This window comes from Drepanopeziza brunnea (assembly GCF_022702325.1).
Source record: "Drepanopeziza brunnea f. sp. 'multigermtubi' strain 214-2 chromosome Unknown ctg7, whole genome shotgun sequence".
Lineage (NCBI taxonomy): Eukaryota > Fungi > Ascomycota > Leotiomycetes > Helotiales > Drepanopezizaceae > Drepanopeziza > Drepanopeziza brunnea.
In genome coordinates, this window is record NW_027094070.1 from 2,007,772 (window position 1) to 2,025,601 (window position 17,830).

Consider the following 17,830-nt stretch of genomic DNA (forward strand, 5'->3'; position numbering starts at 1 on the left):
CCGTTGGCGGTCCATCGACGTCGTGACATCGCTAAACTAACCGACCTACGTACTCCTGTCCTCCTGTCCTCCTGTCCTCCTGTCCTCCTGTCCTCCTCCCTCCCTCCCTCCCTCACCAGAGCACCGTTTCTCCGCAGGCCTGCGAAATCGGCATATGACTTCAACAACAAGCCATCATCAACACCCACCGCATCGAGAACCCCACCCGTCAGAATGCTCTCGAACCCTCTGCATCGTTACTCGGCCTACGATGCCTTGCCTTCGAGTAGCATGCTACCGAACGGCCACCTGCCTTCCAATCACATGCCGCACGCGGGGCTCCAGACCCTCGCCGACGGATCGCAGTATGCGCTCCAGCAGATGCACCAACAGCACCAACAGCACCACCAACAGCACCAACACGTCGAGGTGAGTCACGTTCCCCGGAACGACCACGAGGTCCAGCGGAGCCAGAATCACAAGCACCGCCAGCACCCCTACAGCGCGGCGGGCCAGGGGAGGGGGCTCAGCAGTGCATCTTCGGGCCCCATTCGCCGACGGATCAGCCGCGCGTGCGACCAGTGCAACCAGCTCCGGACCAAGTGCGACGGGCAGAGCCCTTGCGCCCATTGTGTGGGTGAGTCCGTCCTCCGGGCGCCAACGTGCGTGCATGCCCAGCACGGGATAGCGGCTGATGGCGAACAGAATTCGGTCTCGGCTGCGAGTACATTCGGGAGAGGAAGAAGCGAGGCAAGGCGTCGCGCAAAGATCTGGCCCAGCAAGCCGCCGCGACCGCCGCCAGCGGCGGCCAGGAGGCCCCCAGCGGCGGTGGCCAGGGCCACGGGCAGTCTTCCGACGAGCCCGCCTCGCCGCCCGAGTCGCGGCATGAACACGAGTCGTCCTCCGCGACCCCGACCCAGCAGGAGACGGGCGTCCTGCGGCGATCGCAAGCCTCCAGGTCCCTCAGTCTCTGCCTCGGGAGGACGGCGTCCGAGCTCGACCCAGCCTCGGGGCGGGATGCGACGCAGGGGCGACTGCAGCGAGCCGGGAGCCTCGAGAGCCTGACCGGACTCGTGCCTCACATGGCGAGTCGCGCGGATCCGGATCAGATCGAGAGCCCCGCTTCCCTGACCATGAGCAGCTATTCCAGCCTGCACGGCTACAGGCCGGCCCTGGAGTCCCACCTGCTGCGTGGGAGCACCGGGAGCGGGGGCGGCCAATCCAGCTTCGCGGCCGGACAGGGCAGCCTCCCCGGCTTTGATCTGTCGTACGCCATCCAAGCCCCGAGCCCGACGACACACTACCCGGCGCCGAGCACGACCCCGGGTCCCTTCCACCTTGGCGACTCGCCGATCTCCGGCTTCCCCATGGCGTCAGAGGCGGCCTCGCCCGGATGGATGTCGCTGCCCTCGCCCTCCAATCAGTATCGGCAACACGTCCCGAGTCCGAGCTTCAGCACCACCCTCCGCCTCCCGGTGCTGCAACCCCTCATCCCCTATCTGGGCAACATCATCCCGGTCTCCCTCGCGTGTGACTTGTTGGACCTGTACTTTGCCAGTTCGTCGTCGGCGCTGATGCATCCGACGTCGCCATACGTGCTCGGCTACGTGTTCCGCAAGCAGTCCATCCTGCACCGCACCAAGCCGAGACCGTGCACGCCCGCCCTGCTCGCCAGTATGCTGTGGGTCGTCGCCCAGACGAGCGATGCAAGTTTCCTGACCGCGCCCCCGTCGTCGCGTGGACGCGTCTGCCAACGGCTGCTCGAACTCACCGTCGGACTCCTGAAGCCTCTCATTCACGGTTCGGCGGGGGACGAGCCGTCGCCGAGCTTCTCCACCAGCACTGCCATCAACGGCGTGGCCCTCGGCGGGCTGGGCGTGGCCCTGCCGGGATCGGTGCACCCCGCCGTCTTGAATGGGGAGACGTGTGCGTTCGGGGCGGCCGGGACCCTGGATGACGTGGTCACCTACATCCATCTCGCCACGGTGGTCTCGGCGAGCGAGTACAAGGGCGCCAGCCTCCGGTGGTGGAACCAGGCGTGGTCGCTCGCCCGCGAACTCAAGCTGGGGCGAGAACTGCCACCGGGGGCGCCTCCGCCGGCAGCCGACGGTAGCCACGACGCAGGCGCCGATGGCGAGGCGGGGGGCCTCTCCGCAGCAGGCGTCAGCGAGGAAGAGCGAGAGGAGCGACGGAGGATCTGGTGGCTGTGTTACACCGTCGATCGTCATCTCGCCCTCTGCTACAACCGCCCCCTCTTCCTCCTCGACATCGAATGCGACGGGCTGCTCCAGCCCATGGATGACACGCGGTGGCAGGCGGGGGAGTTCTACACCGGGGATTCGAGCATCCACGTCACTTCCCCCGAGGGGACGCCGAGGGTGCGGAGGAGAGGGCCGGGGGTTGAGTGTACCGGGCATAGCATCTTCGGATACTTCCTCCCTCTCATGACGATCCTCGGCGAGATCGTCGATCTCAATCACGCCAAGAACCATCCGCGGTTCGGGCTTGGCTTCCGGTCTGCTCACGAATGGGATGACCACGCCCGGGAGATCTCTCGGCAGCTGGACGCGTACGGCGAGAGCCTGCGAGACTTTGAGGCGCGCAACCTGAGCAGGACCGAGGAGCCGCAGGCCGATCTCCACATGGACGGACTCTCTGCAACCAGCCAACCCCCGACCAACGTGGATCACAGCGATGTCGGCACCCCCTCCGTGCACTCCATGCACACCGCTCACACCGCTCACACCGCATCCTCCGCCCGTGAAGCCGAGATCCAGACTCGCATCGTGGTCGCGTACGGGACCCACGTCATGCACGTCCTCCACATCCTCCTCACGGGGAAGTGGGACCCCATCTCCCTCCTCGACGACAACGACCTCTGGATCTCGTCGCAGAGCTTCATCAACGCGACCGGCCACGCCGTCAGCGCGGCGGCCGCCATCGACCGGATCCTCGAGTACGACCCGGGCATGGGATGCATGCCGTTCTTCTTTGGGGTCTACCTGCTGCAGGGAAGTTTCTTGCTCTTGTTGATTGCGGACAAGCTCCAGGTGGAGGCGTCGCCGAGTGTGGTCAAGGCCTGCGAGAGCATCGTGCGAGCGCACGAGGCGTGCGTCGTGACGTTGAATACGGAGTACCAGGTGAGTTCTTCCGGGGCCCCGCATCGCCGCGCGACACCGGTTGTGCTAACCCGACGGGCAGAGGAATTTCCGCAAGGTGATGCGCTCGGCGCTGGCTCAGGTGAAGGGACGCGTGCCCGAGGATTTCGGCGAACAGCAATTACGAAGGCGGGAAGTGCTGTCGCTGTATCGATGGACGGGGGACGGGACTGGCTTGGCTTTATAGCCGCGCCCGTCCGGCCGCTCTGGGCTGGGCTGGGCTTGGTCGGGCACGGCGTCACGGCGATGGTCACTCGACTCTTGAGACGGGGCATCTGGGGACCGGCATGGACCGGTCCATTGGCAGAGAGAGGAAACGATTAATACGACGACGACCTATCGAAATGAAGGGAGGAATCTGTCAATGTTTAATGTGGTCATCTGATGGCCGTGGTGTTTTGGGAATGGAAAAAAACCATCCGGAGTTGAGATGGCCTGTCTGTGATGTACCTGGAATCTCTGTGGGCAGGGTGGTGGTGGGAGCGGATGTTCTATACCTTTCGTTGTACAAAAAGTTTTTTTCAGGGGTGGTTAGTTTTTTTTGTAGATCTCGGTCCTGACATATAATGTGGAAATGTTTTACCATGTTTAATCGCCGCCAAGGGCGAGCGGGCAAAGGAGGCAAGTTTCCCGCGCGCGGATACCGAGTTGTTGTATGCCAGAGCAAGCTGAGCTGGGTAGGTAGGTAGGTAGGTAGGTAGGTAGGTAGGTAGAGACGAGATGGATGCATACCAGCCGGCCCATGAAGCGCCGTCCGCACCAGCTCATATACTACGTCGCAGGAGTAGGTATTCCCCCTCGAGGCTAAGGGTACCCAAGAAAGAAGGTGCTTGAAGTGGAAAACTAGGTAAACTCTCGAGGCACCCTCGAGGGGGGTAAAGTAATGCTTGGTTAGTACTTGGTTAGTACTTGGTTAGGCCTGTACCGTGGTACCGGTACCTTCTTTCTCTATTTATTTATTATATAGGGTAGGTAGGTATGTATGTAAAGGCTGGAAGGGGGGGAGGGGGCGAGGGAGGGTTTATTACGGTGGTATAGTATGGTACGGTATGGTATGGTATGGAATGGTACTATTTCTGGGGATGGTTGGTTGGTTGGTTCTTGGTTGGTTGGTTTTTGGTGGGTGGGTATGGGTGGTTGGTTAGTGGTGGTTAGTGGCTTTTAGGGGTGTGTGGGTGGGTGTGTGGGTGTTGGTGGGAGGATGGGTGAGTGAGGGAGTGAGTGACCAAGAGCCCCGGATTAGAATCGTCCTTATTCTTGGTTTGTGGTGGGTGGGTGGATGGGTGGATGGATGGGCATGGGTTTCGAGAGTTTTGGGGGTGAGTGGGTAGGTGGGGAGGATAAGGGGGAGGATGAGTGGGTTAAAAAAAAAGGGGGGGGGGGGGGGGGGGGTTAAAAAAAGGGGGGAAGGGGAAGAAATGAAAAAATAAAGAAAAAAAGGAAAAAAAAGGAAAAAAAGGAAAAAAAGATGAAAAAAAAGGTGGAAAAAGGTGGAAAGAAAAAGGAAAAGAAAGAAGGAAAGGAAAGAAGGGAAGGAAAAGGAAAAGAAAAAAGGAAAAGAAAAAGGAAAAAGGAAAATCAAAAAGGAAAAGGGAAAAGAAAAGAAAAAAGGGAAGGAAAAAAGGAAAAGGCAGAGGGGAAAAAAAAGGGGAAAAAAAAGGGAAGGAAAAAAAAGGGAAAGAAAAAGGAAAAAGGAAAAAGGAAAAGGAAAAAAAGACAAGAAAGAAAATATTAAATATTATAAATTAGAGACCGGTTTTTTCTTTTCTTTCGATTCCGGATCTCGAACGACTTTTCTTGCATAGTGATTGGAGTTGGAATCTCGTCACCTTTTTTTTTTTTAAAAAAAAAAAAGGAAAAAAGAAAGGAAAAGGGAAAGAAAAAAGGAAAAGAAAAAAGGAAAAAAGAAAAAAGGAAAAAAAAAAAGGAAAAAGGAAAAAGGAAAAAGGAAAAAGGAAAAAGGAAAAAGGAAAAAGGAAAAAGGAAAAAGGAAAAAGGAAAAAGGAAAAAGGAAAAAGGAAAAAGGAAAAAGGAAGAAAATATTATAAATTGAAAAACGGTTTTTTTCTTTCCTTCGATTCCGGAAATCGAACGACTTTTTTTGCTTAGTGATTAAAATTGAAATCCCGTTACTTTTTTTTTTTTTTAAAAAAAAAAAAAAAAAAAAAAAAAAAAAAAAAAAAAAAAAAGGAAAAGAAAAAGGAAAAGAAAAAGGAAAAGATAAGAGGAAAGGAAAAAAAGAGAAGGAAAAAGGAAAGGAAAGGAAAAGGAAAAAAAGAAAGAAAAAAAGAATAGAAAAAAGAAAAAAGAAAAAAGGAAAAAGGAAGAAAATATTATAAATTAAAGAACGGTTTTTCCTTTCCTTCGATTTCGGAAATCGACGACTTTTTTTGCTTGGTGATTAAAGTTGGAGTCCCGTCGCCTTTTTTTAAAAAAAAAGGAAAAGGAAAAAGAAAAGAAAATAAAAAGGGAAAGAAAAAAGAAAAGATAAAAGGAAAAAGAAAAAAGAAAAAAGAAAAAAGAAAAAAGAAAAAAGAAAAAAGAAAAAAGAAAAAAGAAAAAAGAAAAAAGAAAAAAGAAAAAAGAAAAAAGAAAAAAGAAAAAAGAAAAAAAAGGAAAAAGGAAAAAGGGAAGAAAAAAAAAGGGAAAAAAGGAAAAAGGAAAAAGGGAAAGAGAAAAGGGAAAGATAAGAAGAAAAGAAAGAGGAAAAGAAAAGGAAAAAGAAAGGGAAAAGGAAAAAGGAAAGGAAAAAAGGAAAAGAAAAAAGGAAAAGAAAAAAGGAAAAGAAAAAACGTGAAAAAGATGAGAGGTTCGTCTTCTTTACACGAGGACCCTCCCTTTCTTGCGTAGGTATTTCGAGAAGCTAGCTGATTGATACGGAGGGAGAGGAGGAAGGGAGGAAGGAGGGGGACGTAGGCATTACCCGGATTGTATTAATAAAAAGTTTTAAAAAATATATATATATAAAAACCTAAATAACTAAATTATGCCTCGCCTCTCGCCTTTTTTTCCAAGAAAAAAAAAAAAAAAAAAAAAAAAAAAAAACCCCCCGTGTAAGGTAACCGGTATCATCACCACCTCTCATCTCTCATCTCTCATTTCTCAATCCCTTCTTGTCCTTCGCCACCTCCGTATCCTACCTCGTAGACCTCTACTATTCGTTCAAATTGCACAGGTTTTACCGCTGACACGATTGCAGATTGAAGGATCTGCATTTCTTTCTTTCTGCCTTCCGCGCTGCTGCAACTTAAGCCAAGCCAAGCTAAGCGAGCGGACGATTAGGAAGGAGTGAGAGGCTGAGAGAGAGAGAGAGAAAGAGAGGCTGAGAGAGAGAGAGGCTAAGAAAGAGGAGGGGGATAATATGTAAGTAGGTAGGTAAGAGAGACGAAATAGATGCATACTAGCCGGCCTATAAAGCACCGTCCGCACCAGCTCATATACATACGTAGTACGTAGTACCACGGTACAGGCATAAGTACCTAGGTACCAGTATTCCCCTTCGAGGGTAGAGTACCCAGGGTGCTTCCAGTAGAAACTAAACTCTCGAAGCACTTTCGAATGAGGTAATACTAAATACTTAAGCTTGTACCGTAGTACCGATACCTTCTCTCTTTACTTATTACATACATAGGTATATACAGGACGTACGTAAAGGCTGGGAGGGAGGGAGGGGAAGGGGGTTGGTTGTTTTTATTACGGTGGTGTGGTATTATTTCTGGGGATGGATGGATGGTTAATCGTCGGCTCGCTTAGGTGGGCCTCCTTACAGCCTTTCAGTCTTAGTCGGTATAAGCGATTGCGGATTAGAAGCGAGTGCGGATTTTTCGAATATGTTGGAAATTCTTTTATACTATAGCAATTACTATTATAACTAAGAAATATTTATATAAATAATCAATCTACGAGTATACCTTCTTTCGAAATATCTAAAATCGTATTGTCCGATAAAACATTTGATTATCGATTATTCTTTTTATTAAAATCTAACTCGTTTTTTACTTTACGCAACGAATCGTTTGAATCTCTATTATTATTAGAATTAAAGCTATCATTATTAATATTAATATTAATATTAATATTAATATTAATATTAATATTAATATTAAGAAGAGGAAAAATATTTTGCTTTAAAAAGAAGTCTTTAATAATATCGGTTATAATCATTAGATCATCGTTATTAAGAAAAGGTTTAAGTTGAGAAAGAGTTGGTCGAGGAATACTTTTTTTTACAAGGCCGCAAAATTTAACGCGTAAAAGGTTATTGCAAACATTAAATCTCTTTCGAATCGAAAATTAAAACAAGTATTACATCGTCGTCTTTAATAATTAAGCCTGTAGCGTTTTCGTATAATCCTTTTACGCTCGCGCTCAGCTATCCGTAAATCGACTTCTTTACGATATTTAGCATCTATTTCTTTTTTTAAAAAATCTTATCGACGATTTATCATTGTTTCGCAGCAGATTCTGCAACAGATTCAAGATTTTCTTTAACTTGCTGCTTAGCAGCAAGCTTTATACCGATTGATAATACGATTTTAAACGTTTCGGGAAAAGGTATATTCGTAAATTAATTATTTAAATAAATATGTTTTAATTAATTGTAATAATAATTGTTATAGTATAAAAGAATTTCCAATACACTCGAAAAATCCGCACTCGCTTCCGATCCGCAATCGCTTATACCGACTAAGACTGAAAGGCTGTAAGGAGGCCTACTTAAGCGAGCCGACGATTAATTGGTTTTTGGTTTTTAGGGATAGTGGGTTGGTGGTTGGTTCTTGGTAGTTAGTCAGTGGTCAATGGTCAGTGGCTTTTAAGGGTATAGGTGTATGGGTGTGTATAAGTGGGTGTGTGTGTGTATGGGTAAGTGAAAGAGTGAGTAAGTTAGGGAGTGGGTAAGTGAAAGAATAGGTAAGTGAGTGACCAAGAGCCTCGGATTAGAATCGTATTCTTGATTTGTAGTGGGTAGATAGATAGGCATAGGTTTCGGGAGTTTTGAGGGTGGGTGGATGGGTGGGTAAGTAAAGTGGGTTAAAAAAAGAAGGGGAAAGAGGAAAAAAAGGAAAAAAAGGAAAAAAAGGAAAAAAAGGAAAAAAAGGAAAAAAAGGAAAAAAAGGAAAAAAAGGAAAAAAAGGAAAAAAAGGAAAAAAAGGAAAAAAAGGAAAAAAAGGAAAAAAAGGAAAAAAAGGAAAAAAAGGAAAAAAAGGAAAAAAAGAAAAAAGGAAGAAAAGGAAAAAAAGATAAAAAAGGTAGGAAAAAAAGAAAGAAAAAAAAAAGGAAAAAGGAAAAGGAAAAGAAAAAAAGAAAAGGAAAAACGGACAAAAAGAAAATATTAAATATTATAAATTAGAGAACGGTTTTTTCCTTTCCTTCGATTCCGGAAATCGAACGACTTTTTTTACTTGTTAATTAAAGTTGGAGTCCGGTCACTTTTTTTTTAAAAAAAAGAAAAGAAAAAAGAAAAGAAAAAAGAAAAGAGAAAAGAAAAGAAAAAAGAAAAGAAAAAAGAAAAGAAAAAAGAAAAAATTATAAATTAAAGAACGGTTTTTTCTTTTCTTTTGATTCCGGAACTCGAACGACTTTTCTTGCTTAATGATTAGAGTTAGAGTCCCGTTACCTTTTTTAAAAAAAAAGGAAAAGGAAAAGAAAAAAAGAAAAAGGAAAAAGAAAAAGGGAAAGAAAAGAAAAAAGGAAAGGAAAAGAAAAAGGGAAGGAAAAAAGGAAGGAAAAAATAAAAGGAAAAGGAAAGGAAAGGAAAAAGGAAAAGAAAAAAGAAAGGAAAAAAGGAAAGAAAAGAAAGGGAAAAGAGGAAAAGGAAAAGGAAAAGAAAAGAAAAAAGAAAAGAAAAAAGAAAAGAAAAAAGAAAAGAAAAAAGGAAAGAAAAAAGAAAAGAAAAAAGAAAAGAAAAAAAGAAAAAGGAAAAAGAAAAAGGGAAAGAAAAGAAAAAAGGAAAGGAAAAGAAAAAGGGAAGGAAAAAAGGAAGGAAAAAAGGAAGGAAAAAATAAAAGGAAAAGGAAAGGAAAGGAAAAAGGAAAAGAAAAAAGAAAGGAAAAAAGGGAAGGAAAGAAAGGGAAAAGAGGAAAAGGAAAAGAAAAGAAAAAAGAAAAGAAAAAAGGAAAGGAAAAAAGGAAAGAAAAAAAAAGGAAGGGAAAAAAAGAAAAAGAGAAAAAACGGACAGGAAAAAAAATATTAAATATTATAAATTAGAAGGAGAGAGGCAGGCCCTGGGCACCTACGTAAGTAAGCGAGCGGACGATTGATTGATTGAGTAATTAATTAATTAGTTCATACATACATGTGTACATACATATATACAGTAGCGGTCGGAGAAAGAGAGTGAGGATGAGGGTGAGAATGGCTAGTGGTTCTGGAAAGAAGATTCTTCTCTCTCTCTCGCTTTTCAAAACCATCCTCCAAGCACAGCCCCCCCCGCCTACCAAAAAAGGAAAAATATACATATATATATATATTAGATGTAGCAAAAACATTCCAATCTTAGAGGATATAAGCTAGCAGCTGCTGCGTCACATTCATTCATCCATCCATCGTTGCAAAAACGGACAGGACAGGACAGGACAACTCAACTCAACTCAAAACCTGAGCCTTAGTTACCCCCAACCCTACCCAACCCTACCCTACGCTACCCAACCCTACCCCAAAAACCAAGGTTGAAAGAAAAGAAATCCAAAAGATCACACACACACACACACACACACACACACAAACCACCTCCCTCCTCCTCCTCTTTTTGCAACGCAACGCAACGCAACGCCTGACCTAGCCCAGTCTGATAGCTCTAGCTAGCTACCTGCGTTCCTCACCATCACCCCACCACCAACCATCAACCACCCCCCGACGCCTACTCCCCCCTACCTTGCCAAAGTTTCCGGGCCTCGTTCACCGTCAGTCAGATCAAATCAACGACAGCTTTGCCTCTATTTCTCTAAGAGCGCCGGAATGAATGGTCCGTCACGTCAGCCTGGCTAGGCTAGGCTAGGCCAACCTTCCACGAGGTCTCTCTCTGCCTCTGGAAACCTTTCTATGCCCTTTGGCTTGTCCACGTGGCTGGCTGACAAAAAAGGAAAGGTGATTTGCGTGTCCATGGCATCACATGAGCGAGCCCGTGACTTGAGATATGCGTGGTTATACATTTCGCGAACTACATAATCCCCACCTGCTCAGTGGGAAGAGTGTGACGCAAACGACCTTTCGCTCGCAACTCCAATCCTTGCCGAATCGATTTATTTTCCGTATCGTACATACAGCACACCTCCCACCTTCCCGCCCGCGCGAACTCTCTAGCGGTTCTTTTCTGTTCCAAAACGCCGGCGCTCCGCGAAAATGGAAACGACCTTCGCTATGCTGCACATGCAGTTAAAACTCCTTACATAAATGAAATATCGACACATTTCGTCATCACCCGCCGAGTGGCACGAGAGCCGTTCATGAGCCGCTCTTGATTGTGGCACTCCGTGACGCGTTTTTCTCTCTCAAGAAAAGAAGTACTGGCTGTCCATCAATCTGAATACATCGAATTCTCCCTAGATCACGCAGTAAGTATATCATAGTCAGAACTGTGAGAATTGGATTACGAACCTTCTGAGGAACTGGGGGGAAAGTCAGTGGGAGCCAGATCTGAGTACTTTTAGGTACGCGTGAGGCGACTTTCGTCAACCGTTTCTCGAAACTTGTCTTCTTGGAAATGGTGGCATCGTCCATCGCGGCTGGCTCATCGGCTTCAGGGTCTCTGAGAAGGCCTTCTTCATCGATGACCTTGCTCGAAGCCTCGGCGCTGCCCATGTTCTCCCCAACGATATTTTCTTCGGCGTCGGAACTTTCGTCCTCCGCTGCATTTAAGCGAGCTTGGCGTGTTGAGATATCCCCGAGACCGGCTGCTCCGAGGTCGTCGTCGGTGATGAGATCTTGCTCAGCTGAGTGCTGCAGGAAGATGCTGGTGGGCGTCACCATCTCTTTCCCTTTCTCGACTTCCAATGGATCATCGGAAGCAAGAAGTCGCATTCGCTTGCGTTCCAATCGAAGCTCGTCTAAGAAAGGGGCCCTGGTCGTCTTCGGTAATCTTCTTTTGCGCCCAACATCTCGGTCTTTATTGCTTCGCCAGAGTGAAATTTCCCGGTAAGCCGCTGTATTTACTTTGAGATTGGCGACGCGCATTGCGCCTTGGTAGCGCGCTATGAATTCGTCTCGGAGACGGCCGACAACATCTTCGCTATGAATTTTGATGAAGCATTCCCTCAGCGCCGTGTTCATCTTGTCAACATCACTGGCATGTGTCCAGAAAGAATCGTGAACAGCGGCAAATGACAGGCCATGCTTGTCGCATTCCAAAGCAGAAAGAAGCATGTGAGTTGCATCCAATGAGTGGATGAAATTAGGCGGGAATCCTTGAAGTTGCTTTCGCTTGTTGACAGGATCTGAGCGATGTGGTTCCGACAAGTTGATCTTCTGCATATTTGTGACGATGATCCTGGATTTGGAGGATCGGTATGGTTGAACCACTGGCATGTGCAAAGGAGTCGTCCAGATAACGCTAGATTTGAATTGGGTCAACGACTCGAGCGTAGCGGGCGTATACCTTGCTCCAGTGGTCTTTGTGACTGGACCTTTTCCTGCCTTTTCTGATACAAGTCTCGGCCACTCGGAATCCAGACGGGTAAGTTGCTCAGCCGTCAGACATGTTGAGATTCTGCTAGCACACTCTCCGAGCCAAAATTGGATATCGTGAGCTCCTTTGAACATTGTGGACAATGCTGAGAAGATTTTCGTTGCAACATACGCTGCAAGTGAGTTCGGGTTGATGACCTCATTATTCGGCAGGCCAGGGAAGGCGGCGACAAGTTGACGTCTGACCTGAGCTTTTGCTCCAATGTAAGTGACTCCGTAGACATTGGTCATAACCGTCTGCTTTACCACCTTCCTTGTGACTTTACCCTCAAGAATCTTTGCCTTCTGATTTCCGTTTGCGAGATCCTCCGCGATACTTTCCTTCACAAGATCCGCTACTGCGGTGTACACATCCGCTGGACGATCAGCTGGTTCCAAGTTCACCTGCTTGGCACCCCAAGTATCTCCGCCCAACGCGGCGTAATGCTGTAGTCCATTGCACGTACCGTCTTGGTGTACTGGGAGGTGGGAAACGAAACGTGTTGGATCGGGCGATTCCATAGCATTTTTGAGCTCCATGCAAGCAGCCAGAAATTGCCATGGATCTTCTGCGTTGAGCCACCACCTCGTACCTCCAAGAGGATTTTTTGCCGCTTCAAACATCTGATCCATGTGCTTCATCGCAAATGCTTCACGCTCAGACAAGCTGGCCTTGTCGAAACCAAAAACGTTTGCAGCGTGTATCTTGAGCCATCTTAGACCGCTTTCTCCCAGTTCCCTTCCCTTGCCAAAAATCAGAAGCCCTCTGCAGTGATCTGCGCCCATGTGATTGAGGTAGGGCGGGATTGGGTATGCGCGTCCGCGGAAGTCAACGTTGTGAGGAAAGTAGAACTCTTCATGCTTTAACGCGCGAGCAATTTCGAGCTGGAAATTCTGGAAGCAGCGCTGAGAGTGCAGACCGCTTCGGTGATTCTCGACGTTCTTGACCGCTCGTATCCATTGACGTCGTTCTAGAGGATCCTGTGAAGCCTCTGGCTCAGGAGGTGCTTTTAAGTTCGGGGTTTCCGGGGGGATATTGGCAATAGCATCCCCAGCGTTCCATGCTTCTAGCATGACATCGAAGACCTGTTGATTAATCCTCCATGATGTTTTGCCGAGGACATTCAGTCCTTTGAAAGTCAAGGTCATATCCCCCTGTCCGATAGCAGCTTCAGCATAGTACCGCTGGTCCTTATCTCCAGTCTTGACTCTCATTATCTTGGAAGGATGGGCCAAAAAGCCACCCTTGGAAAAATCCGACCAGGGTTCAGGCTCGACAAGCATAGGAAGATGTTTTGCGAGAAGACTGTGGACAGGTTCTCGCTTCAAAGTTGCCACCAAACTTTTGTTGGCCATAATAACTCCAACCTTTTTGCCCAACTTGTACTGATGGGCATGGCAGAATGCTGGCTGCATTTGGGTCACAATCTCTCCCGTCTCTGGATGGGTCAAAGCTACAGGCACTTTGGCAACCTCGATGAGTGCAGACATTAGGAATGCTCCGACTTTTGCTCTCATAGCAAGGGGCCATTGGCGATCTTCAAGCGCTTCAGCTGTTTCCGATTGGTCTAGATCGATCAATGGCTTAGATGTCCGGAATCGAGTGGCCCGTTTTAGTTGTCCAATGTCAGGACGGTTATTGCTATTTGGCCATATATTTTTCTTGCTTGCTTTTTGGATAGTATCGAACGCGCACTCGTCTTCCACACTCTTTGCAATCGCCATGATGGCGTTCGAGAGAGGGATACCTTTATCCAAACCCATGGAGCTCATCGTAGTCATAGCCGATAAGATAGTCACAGCAGCAAGCTTGTCAGGGGGAAGTAGACGTAGAAATGGCCCGTAGATGACGCGGTCCAGGTCCTCAGGTAGCATTTTTTTGTTGACCTTTTCGGCTGTTATATTTTCGGCGGCGTCCACTTTGGCGATCTCATCCTTGAGGTACTGCTCAAAAACGGTTTGCCACTTCCACATCCTGGCTCCCAGGGATTTGGTTTGCAGTGAGGTGTTCAGACCCATTTTGCTCAGATGGATACTTTCATCTCTCCAGCGGTCGATGGCCGATTCGACGGCATTCTTCTCGAGACGCTGTTGGACTTCTCGTTTCATTTCCTCTGATGCTGTAGAGAGGTCAATGCCCTCGTAGGGAAGCGTTGTGAATAATGAGAGAGACTTCTTCAAGGACTTTAGGCCCAACCCTTTCTGTTCAGTGGGCTTTACCGAGGGCGTTGGGATTTTCGATTCTAGCTGGTCCAACTGAGCAACTTCAACCGTATCAGGATTGTGCAACTCCTCTTCCGTCTCCATGACAAAATTGTATTTCGGGTAGATTTGGGTCGTTTCGTGTATTTCTTGTGCAGTCAAAACCTGAGCATCTAACAGCTGCAGAGCAGAGTCTTCGTTGAGCAGATCCATATATCTTCGCACCAATCGTTCTCGTTTTCCGGCAGGGGATTGGAGTGATGCCTTCACCATGTAAGCGACGGTTTCCGTATCTTGTGGAAGGCCCGGGAGTCTGATATGAAGTTCGAACCACTTGTGGAGCTCTTGTAAAGCTGAGTCTCCTGGACTTGTCATAACTTTCTCCACAGCAGCTCGGAGGTACCGATTGTGAAGCTTGACCAAGTCAACAGCATGGATCTCATTGATTTGGGATATCCGTTGGAGTATCACCCCCGCGCGCTCGATCCTACCAACTTGAAGGCAGGCATCAAACACAGAGTGTATCTCCGACAAGTCTCCTCCGATACCCTTGAAGTTCCTCGAGTATTTCATGGGGGGCATCGTAGTCGAGCCACCAAGGTTAAGTGGCTGAGACCGGTAGGGCTGATAGCCATGCATGCTATCCGAATCACTCAAGCCGTATGCGGACCCGGAAGGCGTAGGCGGCGGCATGCCTCGCAGCCTCTCAAAAGGTATGTCGTCCATGGGCATGTATCCGGTGGCTGTTGCCAGTGCCCTTCGAGGAGGCACGCTCGAGGCATCTTGAGAATTCCTCCTCCTCCTCGGCCCGCCAGCTTGTGGTCCAGCGTCGGCAACAAACCGTCGCCGCTTGATTCTTGAGGCGTTGAAAGTCGGGGAGAGCCACGGGAGGCGCAATTGGCCATGGAAAGGTCGATATCGAATCGCGTCAGGGCGAGCTCTCCGGCGCGCAGATTGAACGAGCATCATCGGGCAGGGCAGGGCAGGGCTGCACCGAGCAGGGTATATGTATTGTACACGAAAAAGTAGAAACAAGAAGTGAAGGCACGCAAGGAACAGAATTAAAGGGCAGAGAGGACAGTAGAGATCAAAGGAGGATGGTGATACAGTGCCATTCGAGTGCTTGTCGCGTCGGCTTGAGTACTATGGAGAGAGGACAGGAGGCGAGGTGAACAAAAATTTGGCTATTACTGTCAATTGTCATCACCCCTGTCTACCGTAGAATTCCCGAGACCTGATAACCGACCTTCCTTATAACAATCAACTATTGATTTAAGGAAAGGGGATCACCAAACTTCCAACTCCAGGCTACAAATAATGGTCGCCAGCAGAGCTCTGCGTGCCTCTGCCACTGCCACTGCTACTGCCTGTGCCAGCTGTCGATTATCGATAATCCGGAGCTTCACCTCTCTCGCTGGGCCTTCCATTCGGGCTCCGCAAGTCCATGCAAGATCTGTGAGATGCAGCCGCTCAAGTCAACAAATCCGACTGTCGTCACAGCTGGTCTACGATGGTCAAGCAACCGCTGATGGCGAACGAAATGTTACCAGCAATGAATTCGAGGAACTGGAGAAGGGGGAGGAGGAGGATGTGATGGAGGAGGGTAGGAAATTGGATGACCAGGGCGAGGAATCGCAAGTGTCCGCATTGCCATGGTATCTGCAAGTCGAGTCGCCTCAAAGAGCGCCGAAGCAATTGTCAGAACGACAGCGCTTACCAGACCTCCCGGATGCAGCCCCTCCGATATTGCAACCCTTGATGCAACAAATATCAGTCGACCTCGGTCTGGACGATCTAGCCCTGCTTGATCTACGAAAGCTCGATCCTCCTCCGGCATTGGGAGCGAACCTCTTCATGATCCTGGGCACGGCGCGAAGTGAGAGACATTTGCATGTATCTGCTGATCGATTATGTCGGTGGCTGAGAAGCAATTACAAACTACGACCCGACGCGGATGGTTTGTTGGGAAGAAACGAACTGAAGCTGAAGTTGAAGCGCAAGGCCAAGAGAGCGAAGCTCATGGGAAGTGCAAATGATGATACTGGCGATGACGGTGTGAGGACCGGCTGGGTTTGCGTTGATGTTGGCGTCGTTGAGGGAGGAAGCGAAGCAGTACCCGATGCACCTCGCCACGAAAATTTTGTGGGGTTTGGGCGGAGGACTGATGGAGTGCGGATTGTTGTTCAAATGCTGACTGAAGAGAAGAGGGAGGAGATTGAGTTGGAGAAGCTGTGGGGTGGTATTCTCAAACGAGCTGTTCAACATGAATTAGACAACCCAAATGTCGAGATTGAACCTCCGCAAACCTCAGCTGTCCAACCTGAACTTCCAGTTGCACTGGAACGACCAAGAGAAAGCCTAGGAGCAATATTCGGAAAGACGCAGACTCGGAAATTGCATACATCAGCACGCCGCATGGAGGTACTTGCTGCACCCAACCAACAGGCGGGGTTCGACATCGTTGCCTTCGAGGAATCCTTAACGCGCGAAGTCGAGTCGGGAAATTATGAAACGGCCACGAAGATTATGCGTGGAACTCTACCATTGGCTGGCTCTTTCCAGCAAGAAAAATTGAAACTATTCATTTTGGGGCAATTGAGGACCAGTCTTAGCCAATTGCCGACAGAAGTTGCTTCTGAGAAACTAGGGGTCGGCTCTTCTTCACAGACGGCACCTTACCTTACCTGCTGGGACGAAGCCTCGTCCTCTTTCCCAAATGAGTTTGAGGCTGAATCGAGAATTTGGTTGGCGTGTTATGCTCGAGAACTAGGACACGAAGAGTATCGTAGGAGTACTCTATTTAAAATTTTTGAGGATCTACAAGAGTACGGGGTAAAGATCTCTTCGGTATCATATCTACGCCTTCTCATGGGAATCCTGCGACAGGACAAAGGCGAGAGTTATTACCATGGCCCTACACAAGTAGCCGCCGGAATGTCTGCGTCAATTCTGCAGGCTATGTACGAATCTGGCATCGACATCATTGATGAAAAAATCCTGGTCAACATACAAGAAGTAGTCACTCCTGAAATGCCCAGAGAAGTAGCTTCGGAGAGGATTTACATGGACTTGAGCAATACGTTTGGTCTTCACAGTCTACCAATGTCACCAATGCAACACCGCATTCACGCACTCATGATGTCTCTTGATCTACCTCTGTTTCAAGACGTCTCACGAATGAGATTGATGGATCTGTACGCCCGAAACGGACACTGGAAAGCTTTTTTCGAGATCTTTCGCATGGCACCTAGAAAGGGCAAACCTCAGTCAACAAATGTGTACGCCTTTATGTTTAGATCTGTTGCAAAAACTGGTTGCCAGAAGGCATGCCTGGCTGTTCTACGGACATGGATACCGGATCTTGAAGCAGAGAAGCCGGAGATCAAGCTTGACGGGGATATCGGAGAAGCTGTCAAGGCTTGTTTGAGAGTATCAGATCCTACAATTGAGCAAGATGCTATTGGACTTCCTGATATGAAGGGCGAACTTCTGAACCTGTGGCGACGGGTTGGATGAGTAGCGGCTCAAGAAGGTAGGAAGGCTCTGCTCTGTAATAAAGTGTTAAATACATGTAAATGATACCTAGGGCCGGGGCACCGTTTAAAAGTGTATTAGAATGCGCAAAAGCAAACGTCGATAGATATATTCTACAGTTAGTAATGTGACTTAGACGTCGACTTAGACCTACGTCGGCAGTGTTGCGAAAGTGACTATGTGAAACATGACTTAGAATAATGATTGGTGACTGCGGGCGGTCTTGAACGTGGTCGTGCTTCCTAGCAACAACACCTAATCAGGCTGGCTCGCCAAAGCTTGTTTCGTCCCATCTC

The 17,830-nt window shown here is 48.2% G+C and overlaps 3 protein-coding genes across 3 annotated transcripts; 2 read left to right on the forward strand and 1 right to left on the reverse strand.

Moving 5' to 3' along the window:
- Positions 1 to 213: 213 nt before the first annotated feature.
- Positions 214 to 3,324, forward strand: L3040_004923 (uncharacterized protein; the record flags this gene model as incomplete). The annotated part of the gene is made up of 3 exons (XM_007288640.1): positions 214 to 616; positions 685 to 3,119; positions 3,181 to 3,324. 3 exons carry the CDS (start codon positions 214 to 216, stop codon positions 3,322 to 3,324), a joined length of 2,982 nt encoding a protein of 993 aa, XP_007288702.1.
- A 7,329-nt stretch (positions 3,325 to 10,653) lies between these two features.
- On the reverse strand, positions 10,654 to 14,966 carry L3040_004924 (uncharacterized protein; the record flags this gene model as incomplete). Its single annotated transcript, XM_066156380.1, has 3 exons — positions 10,654 to 10,678; positions 10,734 to 10,744; positions 10,791 to 14,966. 3 exons carry the CDS (start codon positions 14,964 to 14,966, stop codon positions 10,654 to 10,656), a joined length of 4,212 nt encoding a protein of 1,403 aa, XP_066011793.1.
- A 351-nt stretch (positions 14,967 to 15,317) lies between these two features.
- On the forward strand, positions 15,318 to 17,516 carry L3040_004925 (uncharacterized protein; the record flags this gene model as incomplete). Its single annotated transcript, XM_007288642.1, has 1 exon — positions 15,318 to 17,516. One exon carries the CDS (start codon positions 15,318 to 15,320, stop codon positions 17,514 to 17,516), a length of 2,199 nt encoding a protein of 732 aa, XP_007288704.1.
- Positions 17,517 to 17,830: the final 314 nt, after the last annotated feature.